The 19,137-nt window shown below is 49.8% G+C and overlaps 1 protein-coding gene across 1 annotated transcript; it reads left to right on the top strand.

The window, feature by feature from the left end:
- The first annotated feature begins 387 nt into the window (after nt 1-387).
- On the top strand, nt 388-18,813 carry MREG (melanoregulin). The gene is made up of 5 exons (XM_085065733.1): nt 388-515; nt 3,788-3,947; nt 15,351-15,441; nt 17,044-17,207; nt 17,572-18,813. The coding sequence occupies exons 1-5, from the start codon at nt 424-426 to the stop codon at nt 17,722-17,724; spliced, it is 660 nt and encodes a 219-aa protein (XP_084921859.1). The 5' UTR covers nt 388-423; the 3' UTR covers nt 17,725-18,813.
- Nucleotides 18,814-19,137: the final 324 nt, after the last annotated feature.

The following is a 19,137-nucleotide window of genomic DNA, read 5'->3' as shown; positions in this document are numbered from 1 at the left end:
AAGAGGTACAGAGAGTTGCAGAGGAGTGCGGGAGGATGCAGAGGGATGATGCAGGACAGTGCAGCAGGACGCAGGAGGGTGCAGGAAGATGGTCCCGGAGGGAGGTTCAAGGGGATGCACGAGGATGCAGCAGCCCCGTCCCTAAAACGCCGCAGCGGCCGCTGCTCCTGCGGTGCGGAGCCGTGCCGGGCGGGGCGGGGCGGGGCGGGGCAGGGCAGGGCGGGGCAGGGCAGGGCAGGGCAGGGCAGGGCAGGGCAGGGCAGGGCAGGGCAGGGCAGGGCAGGGCAGGGCAGGGCGGGGCAGGGCAGGGCAGGGCGGCGGGGGCGGTGCGGAGCCCGGCTCGGCCCCGCTGGGGCGGGGACAGGGGACGGCCGTGGGGCTGGCCCGGCCCGCCCTGCCCGGCCCGGCTCTCCGGCGGCGCCGATGGGGCTGCGAGCCTGGCTGCGATCGCTCGGCGGCTGCTGCGGCTGCTGCGGCGGGGAGGCGGCGGCGCCCGAGAAGGAGCCCCTGCTCAGGTGAGACCCGGCCCGGCCCCGCGGCGGGGGATGAGCCCTCCCGGCCCCGGGTGACCCCCTCATCGCCCTGCTGTCCCCGCGCTGGCACAGCCGCTGGAGCTGGGCATCCCCTGCCCGAGCGCTCGAGTCTCCGGAGGGATCTTCCCTGCGCGGGAAAGAGCCGCTTGCCCTTCTGGTCCGCCCGGCTCGGCTGGGCTCCCTCTGTCCGCACGGCGCGATGTGCACCGGAACCCTGCCCGCGGCGTACCCTCGGTGTCCCCCATGCTCCCGGCCACAGGGACAGTCCAGCGCTTGTCTTTCCACGGTGCGATTTCAGTAGAGGAGCTGAGGCACTGAACAAATCGGGGGGCCCTGCAGTCCTACCCAGGAGGTCAGGGTCCCACCGTGGAGCTCGGCAGAGTCTCAGGCTGGGGTCACAGAATCCCACAATGGTTTAGGTTGGAAGAGACCTTAAATCCCACCCAGTTCCACCCCCTGCCGCAAGCAGGGACACCTTCCACTATCCCAGGCTGCTCCAAGCCCCGTCCAGCCTGGCCTTGGACACTTCCAGGGATCCAGGGGCAGCCACAGCTTCTCTGGGCACCCTGTGCCAGGGCCTGCCCACCCTCACAGGGAAGGATTTCTTCCTAACATCTAATCTAGGTCTCTCCTGTTTCAGTTTAAAACCGTTCCCTCTTGTCCTATCACTATCTGCCCATGATAAAAAGTCACTCTCCCCTTCAGGCACTGGAAGGGGCTCTAAGGTCTCCCTGGAGCCTTCCCTTCTCCAGGTGAACATCCCCGTCTCTCCCAGGCTGGCTCCATTCAGGGATGCCGGGGAGGAGATGGCGATGCGCAGCCAGAGCCGGCTTTATGCGAGAGCTGCGAGCGCTGATCTCCGGGGAGCACATCCTGCTCTCCGGCTGCCGGTCACATCTGCTTTGTGCGCACGGCGTGAGCCTGGGGGTGTTGTGTGAGCAGATCCTCCCTGACTCGTGGAGAAGAGCTGTGCAAGCACCTAAAGGGGGTTTGCATGTGGCAAAACATCCGTGTTTGGCGGCGGCTCTCCCTCCTTGCCCGATGCCAGCCGCGGTCCCGGCAGCGCGGAGGCTATGCCAGCCCCGGGATGGGACAGGGACAGCGCTCTCCCTGCGGCACCCGTGCGACAGAGGCGTTTTGGGGACGAGGGTGGGATGCTCTCGGCGTGCCCTACATCGGCGTCAGGTAACAGCAGAGCTGGTGACACACAGCTTGAAACGTCCTGATCTCCGCTGGCAAAGCAGTTACCTAAATAATAACCAGCTAATCCCAAGCATGGGGCCTCCAGCCCGGGAAAGTGGCATTAACCTCCCGGGAGCCGAGCACACGTGCCGAGAGGCTCCTTGCTGCTGCCCCGTGGCCACGGTGGCTGTCCCTCACCTGGCACCTCACTGCGGTGACACGCCTGCCGCCGGCGATCCTATTAATGTCGGCCCTAAGTAGGAAAGCCTCTATAAATTCTGGGAATTCGAAAGGCACCTGCTCTTGTACAAGTGTGCCAGCATAATTAATCTAACAGCCTAATCGCTGCTTGCCCCTCCTCGGGGGGCTGTGGGGACTTATTTCATTGTGGGGATTTTGCAATAGCTTGATGGCTGTATTTTTATTTTTTTACTGCAGTGTTGTTTAAAATGAATGAATTGCTTGAGATTTCAGATATCTTAGCTGAGTTTTAGATTTGGGACCTGGTGTTGCAAGGCATCTAGGCTGCCTGGTTGTCTCTTGATGTGTGAAGGTGGGGTCTGGCTCGGATGGTGTTCTCAGGATGAAAATTAAATATTTGGGCTCCAAATCCCAAAATTTAATGTGAACTGAAAGCCCCCTGGAGCAGAAATCTGTTGATGAAGCATTGGTGCCCACCATTCCCTGGATAAAATCCAGAGTGTGAAGTGCTCTGAGCCCCTTCTGGTCCCACGGAGATTCCTTAACCTGCAAAGCCACTGCTGTTCACCTGCTTTTTTTCCTTCCCATTTCTTCCTTTTTTCAATGTTGCTTGGAAGAGTTGTTGGCAGAGCTCTCGGTGCTGGTAGGGATTTGCTGACTCCCGGGCACTGCCCACATGCCTTACAGGATGCTCCATGCTGGGATTTGGAAATAGGAATGTGCTGGGAAGTGCCTTGCGAGCTGTGAGGGAGGGAGTGGCTCGGAAAAGCTCAGGTGTGGCAGTGTTATTGCTAAATCGGGTGTTCTAAGTCATTCAAATGTTATGAGTACTGGTAAATGCCCGAGTGGGCAGAAGCCTGTGGAAGGCAGGGTGGGAGTGAATTCCCGCTGATGGCACAGCTGGCTCCTGAGTGTTCTCCCTGCCTGCTCCACAAGGGAAAAACGGTCATGCCCTCCACAGCCTCCAAGTTACTTTCATTTGCTTGTCTTTAATGAGACATTTTAAGCGATTATCTTTCCCTTTACTACCTGTTGCTCAGGTTTTTGGTTTGTTGAAAGTCTAATTAACCTTCCTGCTGGAATGCTGATGGGAATTAGTTTTATTCTATTTCATCTATGTGCTGGAGCACCTCTCAGCACCTCTACATGGCTTGGTGCCATGGCACCCACTGTATTATCCAAAGTTTCTCTGGATGGGTTCCTTGGGAAAGGAATGAGGTTTGGGTAGCAAACAAAATAAACAGTGGGTTGTTCTAACAAGAAGTGAGCAGGGATTGCCACAGGGTGGTAAGACCAAAAATAGTTCTCCACTTGTGTTGTTCTGCTCAAGTGCCTGGACATCTTGATTAGTCACTTTATGGAAATCCCCTGCTAAAAGGTCTCCTTGCAGAAGTGTCCCTGTTAAAAAATTGCACATCCCAATAGCAATGTAAAGCCATAAAACACAGAACTGACCCAGTGCAGAGAAAAGTTCCCCACCTCCATGAGGACAGCCTTTCCAGAAGATGATGCTCAGCATCTCCAGAAGATGAACTCAGCAAATACAGCATGCAGTTCATTAGAAGGCTGAGGACATTTCCATTTTCCAAAAAAGATGGGGCTGAATGTCCTTTCCATGCCTTGCCTGCTGTTGCACAGCCCAGCACATCCCTGCAGCTCTGAGGTAGGAGCTGCTGGCTGGGGGCATCTGTGGGCATTGCCTGCATGATTTGGTTTGAACCATGGCTTGCCTGGTCAGGATGCTTGCTAAGGTAAAACCTCTGTCTCCCAGTTCCCTGTGGCAGCAGGACTGGGCTGTGAGAGGGGAGGGCACTGGGAAGGCACCAGGAACCAGCCCAGTGCTGACTCTGCCTGCCCCTCTCTCTCTGCAGCAACAACAACCCGTACGCGTCGTTCGGAGCCACGCTGGCGCGGGACGAGGAGCAGAACCTGTGGAGCACTCCCCACGATGTCACCCACACTGAGGCTGATGATGACCGCGTGCTCTACAACATGATCGTGGTCAGGAACCAGCTGGACAAAGACTCAGAGGTGAGCCCAGTGTTGGCCCCAGCACAGGCTGTGGCAGTGCCTGGGTAATCACAGAATTCCAGAATGGGTTGGGATGGAAGAGACCTTAAATCCCACCCAGTTCCACCCCCTGCCATGGGCAGGGACACCTCCCACTATCCCAGGCTGCCCCAAGCCCTGACCAACCTGGCCTGGAACACTTCCAGGGATCCAGGGGCAGCCACAGCTTCTCTGCACAACCTGTGCCAGGGCCTCCCCACCCTCACAAGGAAGAATTTCTTCCCAATATGCAATCTAAATTCACTCTCTTTCAATTTGAACCCATTCCCCCTTTTCCTGTCACTCCAGGCTCTTGTAAATAGTCCTGCTTCATCTTTCCTAAAAATTCCCTTCAGGCACTGGAAGGCTGCAGTTAGGTCTTCCTGGAGTCTTGTCCTCTCCAGGCTGAACAATCCCAATACTCTCAGCCTTTCCTCACAGCAGAGCTGCTCCATCCCTCTCATCATCTTGGTAGCTCTTATGATCCAAATATTAAGGTTCTTTGGAAGTACCTCTGGCCGAATTAAGGTGCAAACAAGACCATAGTATGGGTTTTATTTGATGAACTGTTTTAGTCTCTGACAGCCACCCAGTGACTCAAACATTGTAATAAATGTTTCTTTCCTAGCAATCTTCTTATGGGTTGTCTATGGAGGTGATTAAAAAAAAAGATAATGGGAGAAAAGATAGAAACAGTAGAAGAGACAACATGAGCAATCATACCAATATGTGCAATAGTTCAAAGCATAAATTCAATTGTAATCATCAATTTAATTTTCATTAGTCAGTACCTCCACCCCGTGACCCCAGGAATTAGTGTTTTTTAATGGGTGGTGGGTGTGAGGGATATCTCTATATTGTATCTCTTAGATGTTGGTTCAATATGTTTTGAAATTGGTTATAGAATTATACAGCTGGTTTTTATCTTTAAATTTCATAGAGGGCTATCCTCAACAGATATACATGTTTACATGTGTCAGTCAACCGAGTTTCAACCCAGCTCTTACAGTATAATTTATTAACTTTGCATCCTGGTATAAATGTGGATGGATCTAGCAGGGATGTATGTTTTCTTCTCAACCACATTCACATATAGTTGGTAGAATTTTATAGGTAATGTTCCTGTTCCGCTGGATAATTCTATACATCATGAAAATTACTTTTATGATACAAAATTAACATACAAAGCATTTAATACAAAATGTTCTTAAGCAAGCTTATCTTTACATTAGGGCCATGCTCTGTTTTCTAAGAGATTATAGCACTATAAACAAATCAGAAACTGTGGCTTTACAATCAGTGTAATTGAAAAATGAAATTAATTCTTTTTCAAATTTAGTTGTGTTATCCCAACTAGTTTTTTCTTTTGAATTTTTGAGGCAACGTTAAAATACTCTCTTAGGATATATGGCAGGAGATTTAACAGCCATTGGTTTGAGACCTGGTAGAAGGCTTTTCTGTATTTTATTCATGTCATTTCTATACAACATTTGTTTGTGTTCTGTTAAGATTCTTTAATTAACTACTCAGTAAATTCGAAAAAATTAGCCAAATTATAATAATTTTAAATCCTTCCAAGGCAGAACTGAGAGGATTAGTACATGTTTGTATAAATTCTTATGCCAACTCTCAGGATAAAATTGGTTGAGAAAATTATGCATCCATAACAACTTCTGCCACATTATTTTTCAGTAAAAAGACAAAACAAGTTGGACAAAAATCAAACTTAAGAATGTGTAATATGTTTTAACTAATATTTGATCTTCCAGCAAGTCACTTGCAATGAAAACACAAATAAGTTACAAACACTGACAAACTGACAATGCAAGCAATTATGGTGACACTTGAAATTTTCATTGGCTGTCATGCAGCTTCATTTCATATGTTGGTAGGTTCCTATAAAAGAAAAGTGAAGATTTGGCCCACTATACTGGTTATTAAAAGAAAATAAAAAATTCTTGTTTCTAACACAAAGTGACAGTTTATGTGAAGAAATGGTCATCACATTCAGACATGATTTTGCTGTTTGCAGATTCTCTGCTCCCAGACTCGTTTTCCTTATCTTCAATGCAAGAGTGTTTGACATTGCTAGAAAAGAAAAGAAACAAGCTTCCCCGGCAATACTTGCCTGAGTAGAACAAGTTGTTAATTGCATTTTTAGGAGGAGTTTTCATTCTGTGAAGTGCCTGTTGCATGACTTCTGTTGTTTCCCACAGCTTTTCAGTGGGGATACCTCCGACTGACTGTTCAGCGGAGGTAGTGAGACTGCTTTTAGAAAGTTTTGCAAGAGTTGCAGTCTGTGAATTGGGCATTTGAGTTGCTCTCTTTTTTTTGTTTTTTCAGGGTTTTAGTAGGCTCCTGCTTTTCTCCCTGGAGCAGTTCACCTTATCAGTTAGCTCCTTTAGTTCTAGTGATTTTCCTTTTGGACATGATGGAATTCAGTGACAAGCAATGCCACTGCCTAAAGCTTTTTAAAGAACTGATCACCTTTTTAGTAACCAATCACCTTTTTAGTAACCAATTGCTTCCTATTCCATTTTTTTTCTGCACCAAGTCCAACCCAGGGTAGAGAGGTGACTAACAAATTAACTAAGGAAAGACAATACAATATTATCTGTACACTGGCCACTTGGGATAGGAATTTTCCCCTAACCTTTTCCTACAGCCCCCCAACAGAGGAAGCCTTATGACAAATAGCTAAGCTTGTACAGGGACAACACTATCCTCACAAGGCAGCAGCTTTATAATTGGCCTCAGGGTTGGAACCAATTCTAGTTCCCCACAACAAACCACAGACTGGGGGGAGGAGGTGGGGGGTGTTCCCTAAAAGCAGGAGTTGCAGAAGTGACTTCAGGAGTGAAACCTGTCAATTCTGGCTTTTTACAACAAAACACACACAAAACACAAAATAGGGGCGTGGCTCCCCTCCAAACAGGGTTTTAGGCTCCACACACCACCACGAACAGGAGCTTTACAGCTCCACACAAAACACCAAGGAGGACTAAGGAAAGGCCTCTACTACAAACTGCAGACAGGAGAGCCTCCCCACAAGAGACAAGCAGCAGAATTGGCTACAGGCCTGAAACCTGCCAATTCTGCACTTGCACAACAAAAGACACCAAAGGGAACTAGAACCCCAATATCAGTTTACTACAACCTCAGACCCCCAGAGATGACACTTCAAATTCCAAAACCCCCTCAGAGAAAACTGCAGGCAAATTTCTAAGCGTCCAAGGAAACTAGAATATGCACAACCCCTCAAAGACAGTTGGTCTAAGTGATAAGAATTGCTATGGACAGAGTCCTAACAACTGTCACAGCCCTTTAAAAAATACAGTGTTTATATATAGTTAGATATAGTATAAAAGGAAGCACATGAAATCATTTCATGAGAGAAGACAATAGTATTGTGAAAGGCACTTCGGGTCAGACAATGTTACATTGCTCAACTACACCAATAAAATGTATTTAATAATCCAATTATTAAGGTTCTTTGGAAATACCTCTGCCTGAATTAAGGTGCAAACGAGACCATATGCCAGTCAATAGTATAGGTTTTATTTGATAGTAAATATGACAGAGAGAGGGAGGAAAAGAGAGAAAAAGAGAAGTAAGAAAAGAGAAGTAAGAAAAGAGGTGGGGGGGACAGAAAGAGGGAGAAAGAAAATATCACCATCCATGGATCCCAACGATGTTGCATTGATCCTCTCCAGCTGCTCTTCTCGGTGGTGATGGTCCCCTCAAAAGCACAGAATGCCATGGGTTAATATACACTCAGGCCAGGGGCAATGTCCAGGCATGTCCCCCTGGGGGAGAGGGCATTCTCTAGCAGCAGACTCTGCTTGCATCACCTGCTTGCTTGCAGTCCTGTGCAAAGCCTCTGGGGAGCACTCTGGGGGGTCTGTGATGGATTGTGACTCCCCCTCAGCTCCTCTCACGTGAAAGTCCCATGGATGTAGCCAGTGAGGCTGGGGGTTCCACAGCTGGGCCAGTTTGTGTCAACCTGGCTTCTGTGAGCTATGCTCTGCCCCAACCCCAAACTCAGCCAGGGATGATTCCCAGAGCAGCTGGTGGCTTTGGCCTTTGTGTATGCATTCCTTTCCATCAGCCTGAGATGACTGAAATGAAATAGGTTTGCCTTTATCTAATCTCAGCAGTTTGACTTCCAGTCCAAAGTCCCAGTCAGGTATCTTCAGGGAGGCTTCTTTGATTGTAGCTTCTTTATACACTTTTTGTTATAATGAGCAAAACTTTATATCAATGTTTGAGGCATGAGCTATTTCAGTCTCTGATAGTAGCCTCCCCTGGACTCACTCTGACAGCTCCATGTCCTCCCTTCAACTGAGCTGCTGTGAAGACCCCAAAGTCCCCCAGAGTGGCTCACGTAGGCATCAGCTCCTCCCACCTGTTCTATCACCCTCCAGACTTTATCCTACATCTTGTGTGGATCTCATCCCTGGGAAGCTTGGGGTATCTCCAGCAACTGAGCCAGGAAGAGCTGCCCTGAGGTGTGATGCTTTCCTCATCTCCATGGTACCCTTGGGTTCATCTCCCTCAGTTTTGAGAATCTCCATGTTCTCCTTGGCTTGGATACTTTCAGTGCCCTCCTAGGGCATTATCTCACAGGGCATAAATTACCTACAGAATCTTTCATCCCCCACTCCAGATCCCCTTCAGAAATCTCTATTCCTGCACACCTTTGTGCACTCAGCCAAAACCAAGGGTTATGGAGGAGTGAGTGAACACAGCAGCTGACACTTAAAAACCAAGGAAGTCAGGAGGTCAGTAAGGGGCTGCCTACATCCAGGGATGTGGGAAAAGACACAAGGTAAGCTTGGGATGGAGACCAGGGACAAATGGGCTTCTTGGGGAAGGAAACGGAGAGGAGGAATAGAAGAGGCAAAAAGGGAAATAAAGTGACAGGGAATGGGAAGAACATGAGGAAGATGCTTTACAGTGGATAGGAAGCATTTGTTTGACACGTATGGGCAAGCAGGGAGATTCCAGGGAGGTTTCCTAGGCATTCATTGCAGCTGGAGCATGCATGGGAATGATGCCCTGCAACCACCACAACCCACAGATGTGTACTGGGAGCACTGGAGCCCCCAGCCCCATTTCCTAGCTTCCCAGGCTGCTGTTTTGGTTTGATATTCTCCCTGTTTGTCCTTTCCATGGCCAGGCTGACATTTGCCTGTCCCTGACAGTGCCCAGAGCTCTGCTGCTGCTCCGGGGATGTGTCAAGTTAAATCCTTCTCCAGTGGGATGCACGGCAATTATCGGGAGGCAGGGAACTGGCACAGCTCTTAGTGGGAAGGGAAAAAATCACGGCTGTTACATAAAGGCTGTTTTGCAGCCCTGATTTCCTTTGCTAAGGCACTTCAGCGCAAAGGAGATTGTAGTGGCCTGATTAGGAGCAGGCTGTAGCAAACAGTGACATGTTTTCCCCCTCTCTGTTTGCTTTCATGACTCCAGAACGTTTGCAGGAAAGCCTGGAGGCTTCATGTTTAACTTCAACATGATCCTACTTCATCCAAGAGGCTGCAAGAGTGTAACTGCCCCTCCTGTGATAGTCTCTGTAAACCAAAAGCCAGCTCAGCTTTACAAGGGGCCTTAAACTCTGGAGAGATCAAAATTACAGTTTGTAATAAGCTAAACGAGGTAATGGAATCCTTGCATGCAGTTGGCCAGAATCCCCATTTAATGTGGGGTTTTTTTGTGAGTTTGATTTAATCATGCTGTTTACAATAGATGGTTTTGTAACAACATTTTCATGGTGGCATGTGACCTTTACAGCTCTAACTGGAGTTCTCCTCCTCCCTCTCCACTGCTGCTCTCTCTACCTTGCAATTGCTTGTCTGAGAGAAGCCAGGGAGCTTCATCCATCCCAAAGTGGCTGAAGGAGGCAAGGAGAGCTCCATTTAGGGGGCTGCACTGGTGCTTGGGCACAGGAGCATTGTGTGTCAGCCTTGTTCAGGGAGCAGGGAGACCAGCAGTTATGGGTGAGCAGGAAAGTGCTCCTGTCCCTGCTTGCCCTAAACCCAGTGTGCCTTCCTGCCCTAAATCCTGCCCTTTTTCTTGCCTTCAGTGCATCTGTAGGGCTTTTAGTGGGTCTGAGCAGTCCCTGTGCCTGCCAGGGAGAAAGGAAAGCCTGAAACTCACGGGGCTTCCTCTCCACACCAAAGGTTGGATCACATACCCTGCTTTCTCATGCACCAATAAAAAGGCTGAGGGGCACAACATCAGCACCACAGTGAGGAAAGTTTTGAGGGAAGTCAATGCACTTTACACTTGCTTTGAAAGTGGCTCTATGCCCTTTGCAGCCCGAGATTGGCAGCTGCTCTGCTGTCCCCTCTTCCACGTGGGAAACTGAGGCACCACAGGGCAGCCCAGCAGGCTGCTGCAGTTTCCAGCTGCAGCTCTTGCTGGGTGGCAGGACAAGGAGGGGCTTGGGCAGCAAAGCCAACATTCCTGTGCTCTGCCCTGAGTGCCAAAACCTCTCCTTACTCCAGTAAGCATTTTAAAACTAGGCCAGATTGCAGTGCCCTCCCCTCCTAATGAGACTTCAGCTTGGAGAGAGAGAAAAAAAAGTCTAATTGCAGAACAGCACTGGACTGCAAAAGCCATAATCTGCTTTGGGGGCTGCTCTGCTCCCAAAATCCCCAGGGAGAGCCTGTAGATACTGCAGGACAGGGGATGGAGGAACAGTTTGTTTCCTTGTGCAATGCACAAGTGTTATGAAACCACAGGTCCTTTTCTTCCTGTGGTTAAAATTGACTGAAAGGAGAACTTCCTGTAGTTCTACTCCTTCATTTAACAAAGAAATTCTGGGGTGGGCAGTTCACTCACTGTGTTCTTTGCCATTCCCCACCAGGGATTTATCTCAGGGATTTCCCAGCACAGGCCTTTGGAAGGATCCTGAAGAGCAGCTCACTCTCCATTGTGCGTTCTTTATCTGTATGGCAGCATCTTGGCAGTGTTGGTGCCCTCCCTTGGGGTCAGTTCCTTGTCCCCACCATGGGGCTGGACCCACACCTGATCCATGTGGAGCTGTGTCTTTGCCCTGTTCCTGCTGGCAGCCCTGCTCTGGGAAATTTGGCAGCTCCACCCCAAACTCAATGTGTCCTTAGCTTGCACACAGAAAACCAGGAAAGCCATTGCTGAAGGGATGGTCAAGCAGGTGCAGCCTTTGAAGATCAGAGCTGTCATCAAGGCTTTTGAAGGCTGGGGTCGTGTTTCAAATATGGGAAAAATGTTTGGGTTTTTTTTTCCTAGTCTTTCTCTGCAGCGTTGTTGAACCTGTTGTGGTGTAAAGTAAATCTCAAATCTGGTGGTGAAATGAGCAGCAAGAGCTGCACTGGGGTCCTTGGCTGATGAGTGTGAAGTGGCAGAGTCCCCTCCTTGAGGTGCTGTCTGGGGTGGCCCTGGTTTGTGCACATCCTCTGGTGGGGTGTGGAGTTACCCAGCCATGGGCAGGGAGCTGTGCACCAGAACTGGCTTCAGAGAGGGAGCAGGGCTAGGGCAGCTGTGCCACAGGTCTGGGAACAGAAACTAAAGGTGCCAGTTTGCATGATGACTGAGGAAACCCCCCTGTCCTTGTGGCTTGCTGGAAATGCAGTGTTTCTCTCCTCAGCTTATTCCCTAGGGAAAGGTGGATCATAAACCCCCCTAGTAAAGGCAATTCCTCAGCCTGCACCCCTGCTAGGGGCCTGGCTAGCAGAGCAACACTGGCATGATCCTCGTGAAAAGCCCATTAATGAGCTGGCAAGGCCTAGTTTTCTTCCTCCTCCTGCTCTGCTACAGGATTATTCTTTTTTAAACAGGTTGCAGACAAGGTCAGTATTGTGACCAGCTGTTGTCTGCACGTCTCTCTTAAACTGAATCCAATTTAACCTTATTCTGAGATGTTGCTCAATGCATCTGTAGGTTATATTTGCTCAACTACTTCCAGTGGAACCAGAGCAGGAGCATCCCTGGTACCTGCCTGCACTGATACTTGGCAATCTTTCCCTGATAACTCTGCTTTGACCTAATTTCTAAAATAACTCTTGAACAGCATGGTGACCTCAATTGCTTTTAAGAGAATAAAGGCAGTGGATTTGGTAGCAGATTGCTTTGGCAACATGAAGAAAGCTCCCTAGTAATTAGGAAACTTTCATATGATCAGGGATGAGAAGTTGGACAGTGTTGCCTGTTCTCTTGGCACGTTTTTTTCCCAGAGCTCTGAGTTATGTACCAGCCTGGCTTATTCCATGTCACTTGGCATTTGCAGGTTTAGTGTTTCACCCTAGAGAGTCTGGGGAAGTTTTCCAGGTAAATATTTGAAGGGCTGAGCATGTAGAGAAGGGGAACAGTGGGGTTCCCCTGCTGCCCTTGGGACATTTTTGACTCACAGAGGGTTTTCTCAATCCCCCACTGGTGTGTGCCCTGCTCTGTGGGTTTAAAGGGCAAAACTGGCTGCAAAGAGCAGGGCTGGGAACTGCAACCTGCTTTGGTTTCCTGTGGTTAACTCAGATTTTGGCCAAAAGAGTATTTCTTCAAGGATTGCTTTTGAGTGCATGGCTGGGATGTCCCAGAAACACCGCGGGTTTGGTGTTTCAGTTTCCTGTGGTGCTTTCCCAGTCCCGTGTGCAAGAAGCCTCCTGCCAGCCCCAGGAGTTCATCTGACTTCCCCAGAAGGCTGAGGGAGAGGGGTTTGGTGTGGAGCTGCCTGCCCTGCGGGGCTGAGCAGCCTCGTGATGCCTCCTGCCCCTCCAAAGCCTCCTTGGTGACTCACGGGATGTGACAAGGACGAACACCCTGCCCAAAGCCTCTGATGTTGCCCTTGCCTGGCACGGGCAGGGCAAGCTTTGCTCTTCCTCTGCTGTATAGCTCAAGGGAGATGCTTTTAAGAATAATTTTGGGTGTGTAAATATGCTCTTGAGTTTATTCCCTCATTAAAGCCACAGAGAGGACAGCCCACGGCATTTGGAATGTCTCTGCTGCAGGGAATTGCCTGGGAAAACCCAGTGGTTTCTGACACTGATGGAAAGCAGGGCACGAGTCCCTTTGAGAGCTCAGCCCAACCTCATCCTGACACTCTTTCCTTCCCTGGCTCCTTTTCTGTGGCTGGGAGCATCCTCTTCTCAGCTTTTTCTACAGAAATAGGAACACATTCAGCTCCATGCTCAGGCAAAAGAAATCCCACCAGAACAAGAGGTCCCAGGCACCACAGTTAAGCATCATTGTCTGTACCAAAGCCATCCCTTTTGCATACTTGCCAAATTCACCATTGACAGGACTCTGTCAGAGCTCCCCTGGGACTGAATATTCACCATATTCACTTCATAACACAACACAGACACTATGATGTACAAGAAAGCCATAACCTACATTCCCTTAAAACAAAAATAGATGAGGGAAAACACACTGCTGTTAATCCAGAGAAAATCAGGAGCAGCTTCCCTGCATGCTAAGCACTGCTCACCAGTCTGGCTCATACCGCGGGGTAAATCCCCACAGCTCTGAAAGCTGCTGCTGGGTGCCAGCATGCCACGTTTTGTGGAGAGGAGCATCTTTCCCAGTCCCCCAGCTCCCTAATTCCACAGTGGGAAGCATGCCTGGGATCACAGTGGCTGTCTGGATCGATTGTCTGCACTAAAGGCCTTGTTTATCTCCGAGGGAGGGCAGAGACATGCAGCTATTTCCCCACCAGCATGCCCAGACTGGCTCCTTGTCCTTTCTGCCTGTGCCAGGGGGTCACGAGAGGGCCGAGGCGTTTCCAAGGAATCCCTGCCAGAGGGGACCAAGGCATCATGCAGTTTTTCAGTCTCTTTCTAAAAACTTCCAAGATTTCAATAAACTTCCCACAAAGCTTTAACACAATGAGCCCCCTCTTTTCTTTCCCACCCAGAGGAGCTCAGTTCCCAGCTCTGAGCTGCTGTCATGGGAGAGGAGAGTCTTGCCCCTGCCTCATTTCTCTGGTGAAGGGCTGTCCTGGTGCCTTGTGCTGGCAGCCAGGTGCCCTCCTCTGCAACAGCAAAACAGCAAGAGCCACTGCAGGAGAGAGGGAAATGTGCCTCTGGAAGGGGATTTTGTTTTCTGGGAGCGAGAGGCTGTGGCAGAGCTGGTTCCCCTGCTCTCCTGACCTGAAGTCACCACTGTCGTAACCCTGCCGGCTGCTTTTTCCAAAGTGTAATCTCCCAGGGCTTCCTGCAGCTAGTGCTGATCAGCAGGAAGACAGGCTTGGCTTTAAATCTCTGCAGTCATGGTGTGTCAGGCACATTCAGGAAAAAAACACTGAGGAATCTTCAGATCTTTATGGAATCAAGTCAGCTCTTTAACCAAGCACCAGAAAACAGTGGGATTTCTAACACAGCCTCTGTGGGTATTGTTTGTCTGGTCTGAACCCAGCGTGGCCTGTAGGAAAATCTCAGGGTCATAGCACAGATTAACACCTGTTTATTCTGCAGAAGCCCATCTAGGTAATCTCTTGCTGGGAAATGAGATTAATTAAGGTTGTTACTTCAAGGAAGTTATCAGGTGATGTTGTGACCCTGCTGTTGGGCTGCTTCTAAAAATGCACCCTTTGCAGGGTGTGCATTGATTAAACTCAGCTAGGAAAAGCTGGGAAAAGCATTCCTGGTTTTCTTGAAGAACACATGCATTTCCACAGGAATGAATGCTTAGAGATTTATGGAATGATTTAGGTTGGAAAAGTCATCTAAGAACATCAAGTCCAGCCACAACCCAGCACTCACTGCCAAGCCCACCACGAGACTTGTGCAGTTGTGTTGAAATGTGCTGGTGTGACTTCATTAAATAACCCCAAACCCTCCCCTCTTGCACAGATTATCCATTGTCCAGGTCTAGAGCTGGAGGTCCAGTGCAAGGATTTCTGCTGTACAGCAAAATGTGAGGCATTTACTGCAGCAACTGGCAGCCACTAAAGGTTATTACATCAGATGGGTCCAATGCAGCCCTCATCCATCAGCACCTCTGTCCTTTTAAAGAAGGGTACCCTGATCTTGAAGAAAAGTCAGTTTTTCTTGTTTTCCACTACTTTTGAACACCTGCCTGCTCCAGTTCAGTGCCAAACAAAGGGCTCCATGTCTGACTGAGGAGCAGTTGTCAGCAACACCTGAGCACCTGAGCAAAATTCTGTCATTTCAGGGAAACTGGAAGCTGTTTTGAACAGAGATGCTGAACCCAGTGTCAAGCTAAATGTGTGCTGGTCAGTGTAATTTCTGCAGGGGCAACAGCAGCTTGGTCACTGACCTTCCTACCCACCACATCATAACTCAGTGCCTACATCACCAGTGCAAGTCTTGCTCCCTTCCTCAAAGCTGAAATTCCCTGAAAAGCAGCAGATTCCAGTGACTGAGTGTCTCTTACCCCTTTGCTTTGCAGGAGTGGCAGAAGCTCAACTATGACATTTATACCTTACGGCAGACCCGGAAAGAAGTGAGGAGCAGGTGGAAACACATTTTGGAGGATTTAGGTAAGCTGGAGGCCAAGAGGATGTCATTCCAGTGGTACTGAGTGAGAGATCCCACCAAGGTTGAGGATAGGAACAGCTCCACAAAATCAGGCTGGAGAGGAGGGAGGTAAAGGAGGTTGCTGAGTGATGCCCTCGGGTGTCCCACATGGCATCTGAAGCTGCCCAGAGCTCAGGCACAGCTGGCAGGGGACAGGGACACCGTGTCTGCAGGCACGTCAAAACCCCAGGAGCCACAATCACCTTCCAAGCCCATAATAACATGCACAGTCATCCATTTCAAGCTTCCTTGTGGAAACCTTGCAGTGGGAGTTCACCCTGGGTTTTTCTAAACAAGAGAAACAGGAAGGAATGAATATTCCTTTCAGATGGGAATGCAGATACATCTATTTCTCTTCCTTAGCCCATGGCAGCTGATCAGAGCTAAGCCACTCACCTTGTTTGCTCCCAAGTGGATTTGAAATATTCTTTCACCGAGTGGAATTGCTTCACAGAAGCCTTCCCACTGCTGTTTCCAAGTGGTGGGGTGGTGGGTGTGCCAGGCTTTTCCCAATTGCCTGGCACACAGCATGTGACAGTGGGGATGTGCCAGCACATCAGCTGGGTGACTTCCATCACACTCTGGAGGTGGTTGGTGGCTGGTGAGAGGAGGATGAGCGAGTCTATTCCAGGATATCCTCACTGGGAGCCAGAGATGGGTATCTCAGCCACTCCTGCCCTACCTGCTATTCTCGTATCTGGGTGGGAGGAACATCATAAATCCATAACGAGGTGTCAGCCCTCATCTCCACCCAGGTGCTTGCACTGCTTGTGCAGGCCAAGCATGGGAGGGATCACTTGGCATCCTTCCATCTCCTACTGCAGGCTCACAAAAGGTCTCCCACACCCCCCTCACATCTGCCATGGCTCTGGAGATGTTTTGCAAAGGCTGGGGAAGCTCAAAGCCAGGGATCATGTGGCCTTAGAGAAGCTAAATGAGCAACCAGATGTGAAACCTGCTATCTTCAGTTATCTAAGCCTCTGCTTTAATCATAAGCCCACCACTCTTACCCATAAGTGTTTTCACGTGAGATGCATCACCACCAGGCTCCTGGAGCTGAACAAAGAGTTAATGGTAGCTACTGCATTTAAAGACCTGTGCATGCATTCTCCTCCCAGTTTCCTTCCCTGGATACCCTTCCTATAATTGATGCTGACTCCTATAGGAACAATTAGCCTGGCATTCATTACTGCCACAGGTTTTATCCCTGTTACTTCCCAACAACATATAGAGATAGTCACTGGGGTGCTTAGGAAGCCCCACCAGCCCTGAAAGCTCTAGCAGCATCAGGAACGTGGAAGAGCTGAATCAACACCCTGGGTTGTGCATGTTCACAGGGATACCAGCAAGGAACTCGCTGTGAATATTTTTGTGATTTATTTTCCCCACCAGCAAGTCTGCACCTGTCCCACAGCCTGCCTGAGGGAGTGCTGGTTTGTTTTAGGAAGTAGGGATGCAGCTACCCAGGGTGGTGGGAGGATAAGGAACCTTGCAAGAGCCTGAAGGGCTCAGGGATGACCCTGCTCTCACGTTTGACTTATTTCTGTAACTCATCTCTTACCCAGGTTTCCAGAAGGAAGCAGATTCCCTCTTGTCAGTGACCAAACTCAGCATCATCAGCGACTCTCAGAACATGAGCAAAGCTCGGGACATCTTGTTAAAGCTCTCGGAAGAGACAAACATCTTCCCCACCAGCTGGGAGCTTTCCGAGCGCTACCTCTTTGTGGTGGTGAGTACTCCAAGCACACCTTCCCTCCTGTTATCCCAACCCTGCAGGGAGCTCACCTCAGGGGAAGAGAGTAGGTGAACCAGAGGATGCTCAGATACATGGTGGCACCTGGGGTGATCCTGGCAGATGTTGCAGTTGCAGCTTGGCTGTTCAGGTTCCTGGGAAATGCCAGTGTTGCAGCACCATGAATTCCACACCCCTGTGCAAGCTCCGTGCTGCTGGATGCTCTTGCATCCTGTACACAAAATGGGAAAAGATGAGGCCTCATGCCTTGCTTGGCCTGAGAGCAGCTGTGGAGGGAGGGCCCCGGGCAGGGAGGTGCCTGGATCATCCCACAGTGACAGTAACTCCCGTTGCTCGGCAGGACCGGCTCATCGCCCTGGACGCTGCGGACGAGTTCTTCAAGATGGCCAGCGCCGTGTATCCCAAGCGGCCCGGCGGGGACAGAGGGGACAGAGGGGACAGAGGGGACGAGGGGACAAGGGCCGCGCAGAGCGTCCCTGCCGTGGTGCCCTGAGGATTGTGCCTCGCCATGTGACACAGACAGCGCTCCGGGACAGGCTGCTCCCCCCGGGGGTGGCACAGAGTGCCCTGCTTGTTTCCCTGGGGAGAAGCGAGTGGGCAGCCGGAGCAGGGCAGGGAGGCCGGAGAGCTGTGGCCAGCGGGAGCACAGGGCAGGGGAATGCTGCCCCAAGGTGCTCCCGGGCACAAGGGAGTGAGAGCTGCCCCAGAGTAGCCCCAGCAGGACACTGCTGGCCAACAGTGTATGCCCTAGGCAGGGGGAGGATCTGCCACACAAGGCATTGCTGCCAGCAGCTGCAAAGCTTGAGGTGCCTCTAGTTCCAAGGGCTGCGAGGAGATCCAGCTTTCCACCTTCCACTGGTACCTGCCACTGTCCCCTCCCTCGAGCCTGCCAGCCAGGAGGAGCAGTGAGAGAGGAAAACCACTTCCAGCATCTCCCACTGTGTGAAGTGTCTCTGCACGCTGTCCTCTTCCTCACGCCCAGCCCATGGCAGCCCCACCAGGCAGGTCCTAGGGGATTTGGGAAAGAGGCAGCACGTGGCTGGGATGGGATTTAAGTCCAGGCAGCAAAGCCTTGGAGCAGTGTCACAGTTGGGTGCTCCATCCCCAGCCATTAGTGGCTGAGGAATGCTTCTGTCAGGGGTGCTCAGCCTGATATCTCAAAAGAAGGTAGAGTTTAGGAAGGTGCCAAGGTTGGAGTTGCTGAGAATTTGGCTCCTGGAATATCCTCAGAATGGTTGCCCAGCATCTCAATCAATTTTGAAAAGTTTCAGTCTTAATTGCCTAAAAAACCCCACCACAAAGCTGCATGTACTGTCAATATAAAAATCCTCATTACCAGCAGGGATGGTATAATGAACATCCTTTTTATCTTGGGGTTTTGTCTGATAATGAGCAATAATTTTTAAAACACTGGATTTGATGATTTTAAAACAAGTGGAAGTTCTTCACTGATTAACACACATGCTGCTAATTGGCCAGTTGAAAATGCTGGTTACACAGGACCTTCCAAAGTAGCAAACCAGAGCTTTTATTTGTTTATACCTATGGTGTTCGAAAAAAATAAATAAATTTCTGAATTGTTTCTGTTTGTCAGTCTTCCTGGGAAACATTTTTGTCAACTCAGAACAGCAGTGAAAGCTGAGATTAATAAAGAAAACATTACAAAACCAGCCTTTCTTATTCTCTCTGTAACAGGTAACAATGTTTATGTTGACAGCTGGTAGCAAAAGGGGTGGGATATTTGTACAGCCTCTGCAGCTTGTTCTCCAGCTCTTTAAATTGCCTGTTGACTTACAAGAGTAGGGTCATTTGCCAGCCTAAGACCAAAGTCTTTGTAGGAGATGATGGGGATCAAATTTAATTTCCGTGGGATTTGGCATTAGGTGCCCATTTCCTACTGATTCAT

The sequence above is a fragment of the Lichenostomus cassidix genome, chromosome 7, assembly GCF_008360975.1.
Source record: "Lichenostomus cassidix isolate B80296 chromosome 7, HeHo_3.0, whole genome shotgun sequence".
NCBI classification, from domain to species: domain Eukaryota; kingdom Metazoa; phylum Chordata; class Aves; order Passeriformes; family Meliphagidae; genus Lichenostomus; species Lichenostomus cassidix.
Note: the sequence above shows the minus strand (reverse complement) of the source record. Positions and strands in the feature narration are given on the sequence as shown.

Coding starts and splice junctions, on each gene's coding strand:
- MREG (XM_085065733.1), top strand. CDS start 424: ATGGGGCTGCGAGCCTGGCTGCGATCGCTCGGCGGCTGCTGCGGCTGC. Junction 516..3,787: donor GAGAAGGAGCCCCTGCTCAG/GTGAGACCCGGC, acceptor CTCTCTCTGCAG/CAACAACAACCCGTACGCGT. Junction 3,948..15,350: donor AGCTGGACAAAGACTCAGAG/GTGAGCCCAGTG, acceptor TTTGCTTTGCAG/GAGTGGCAGAAGCTCAACTA.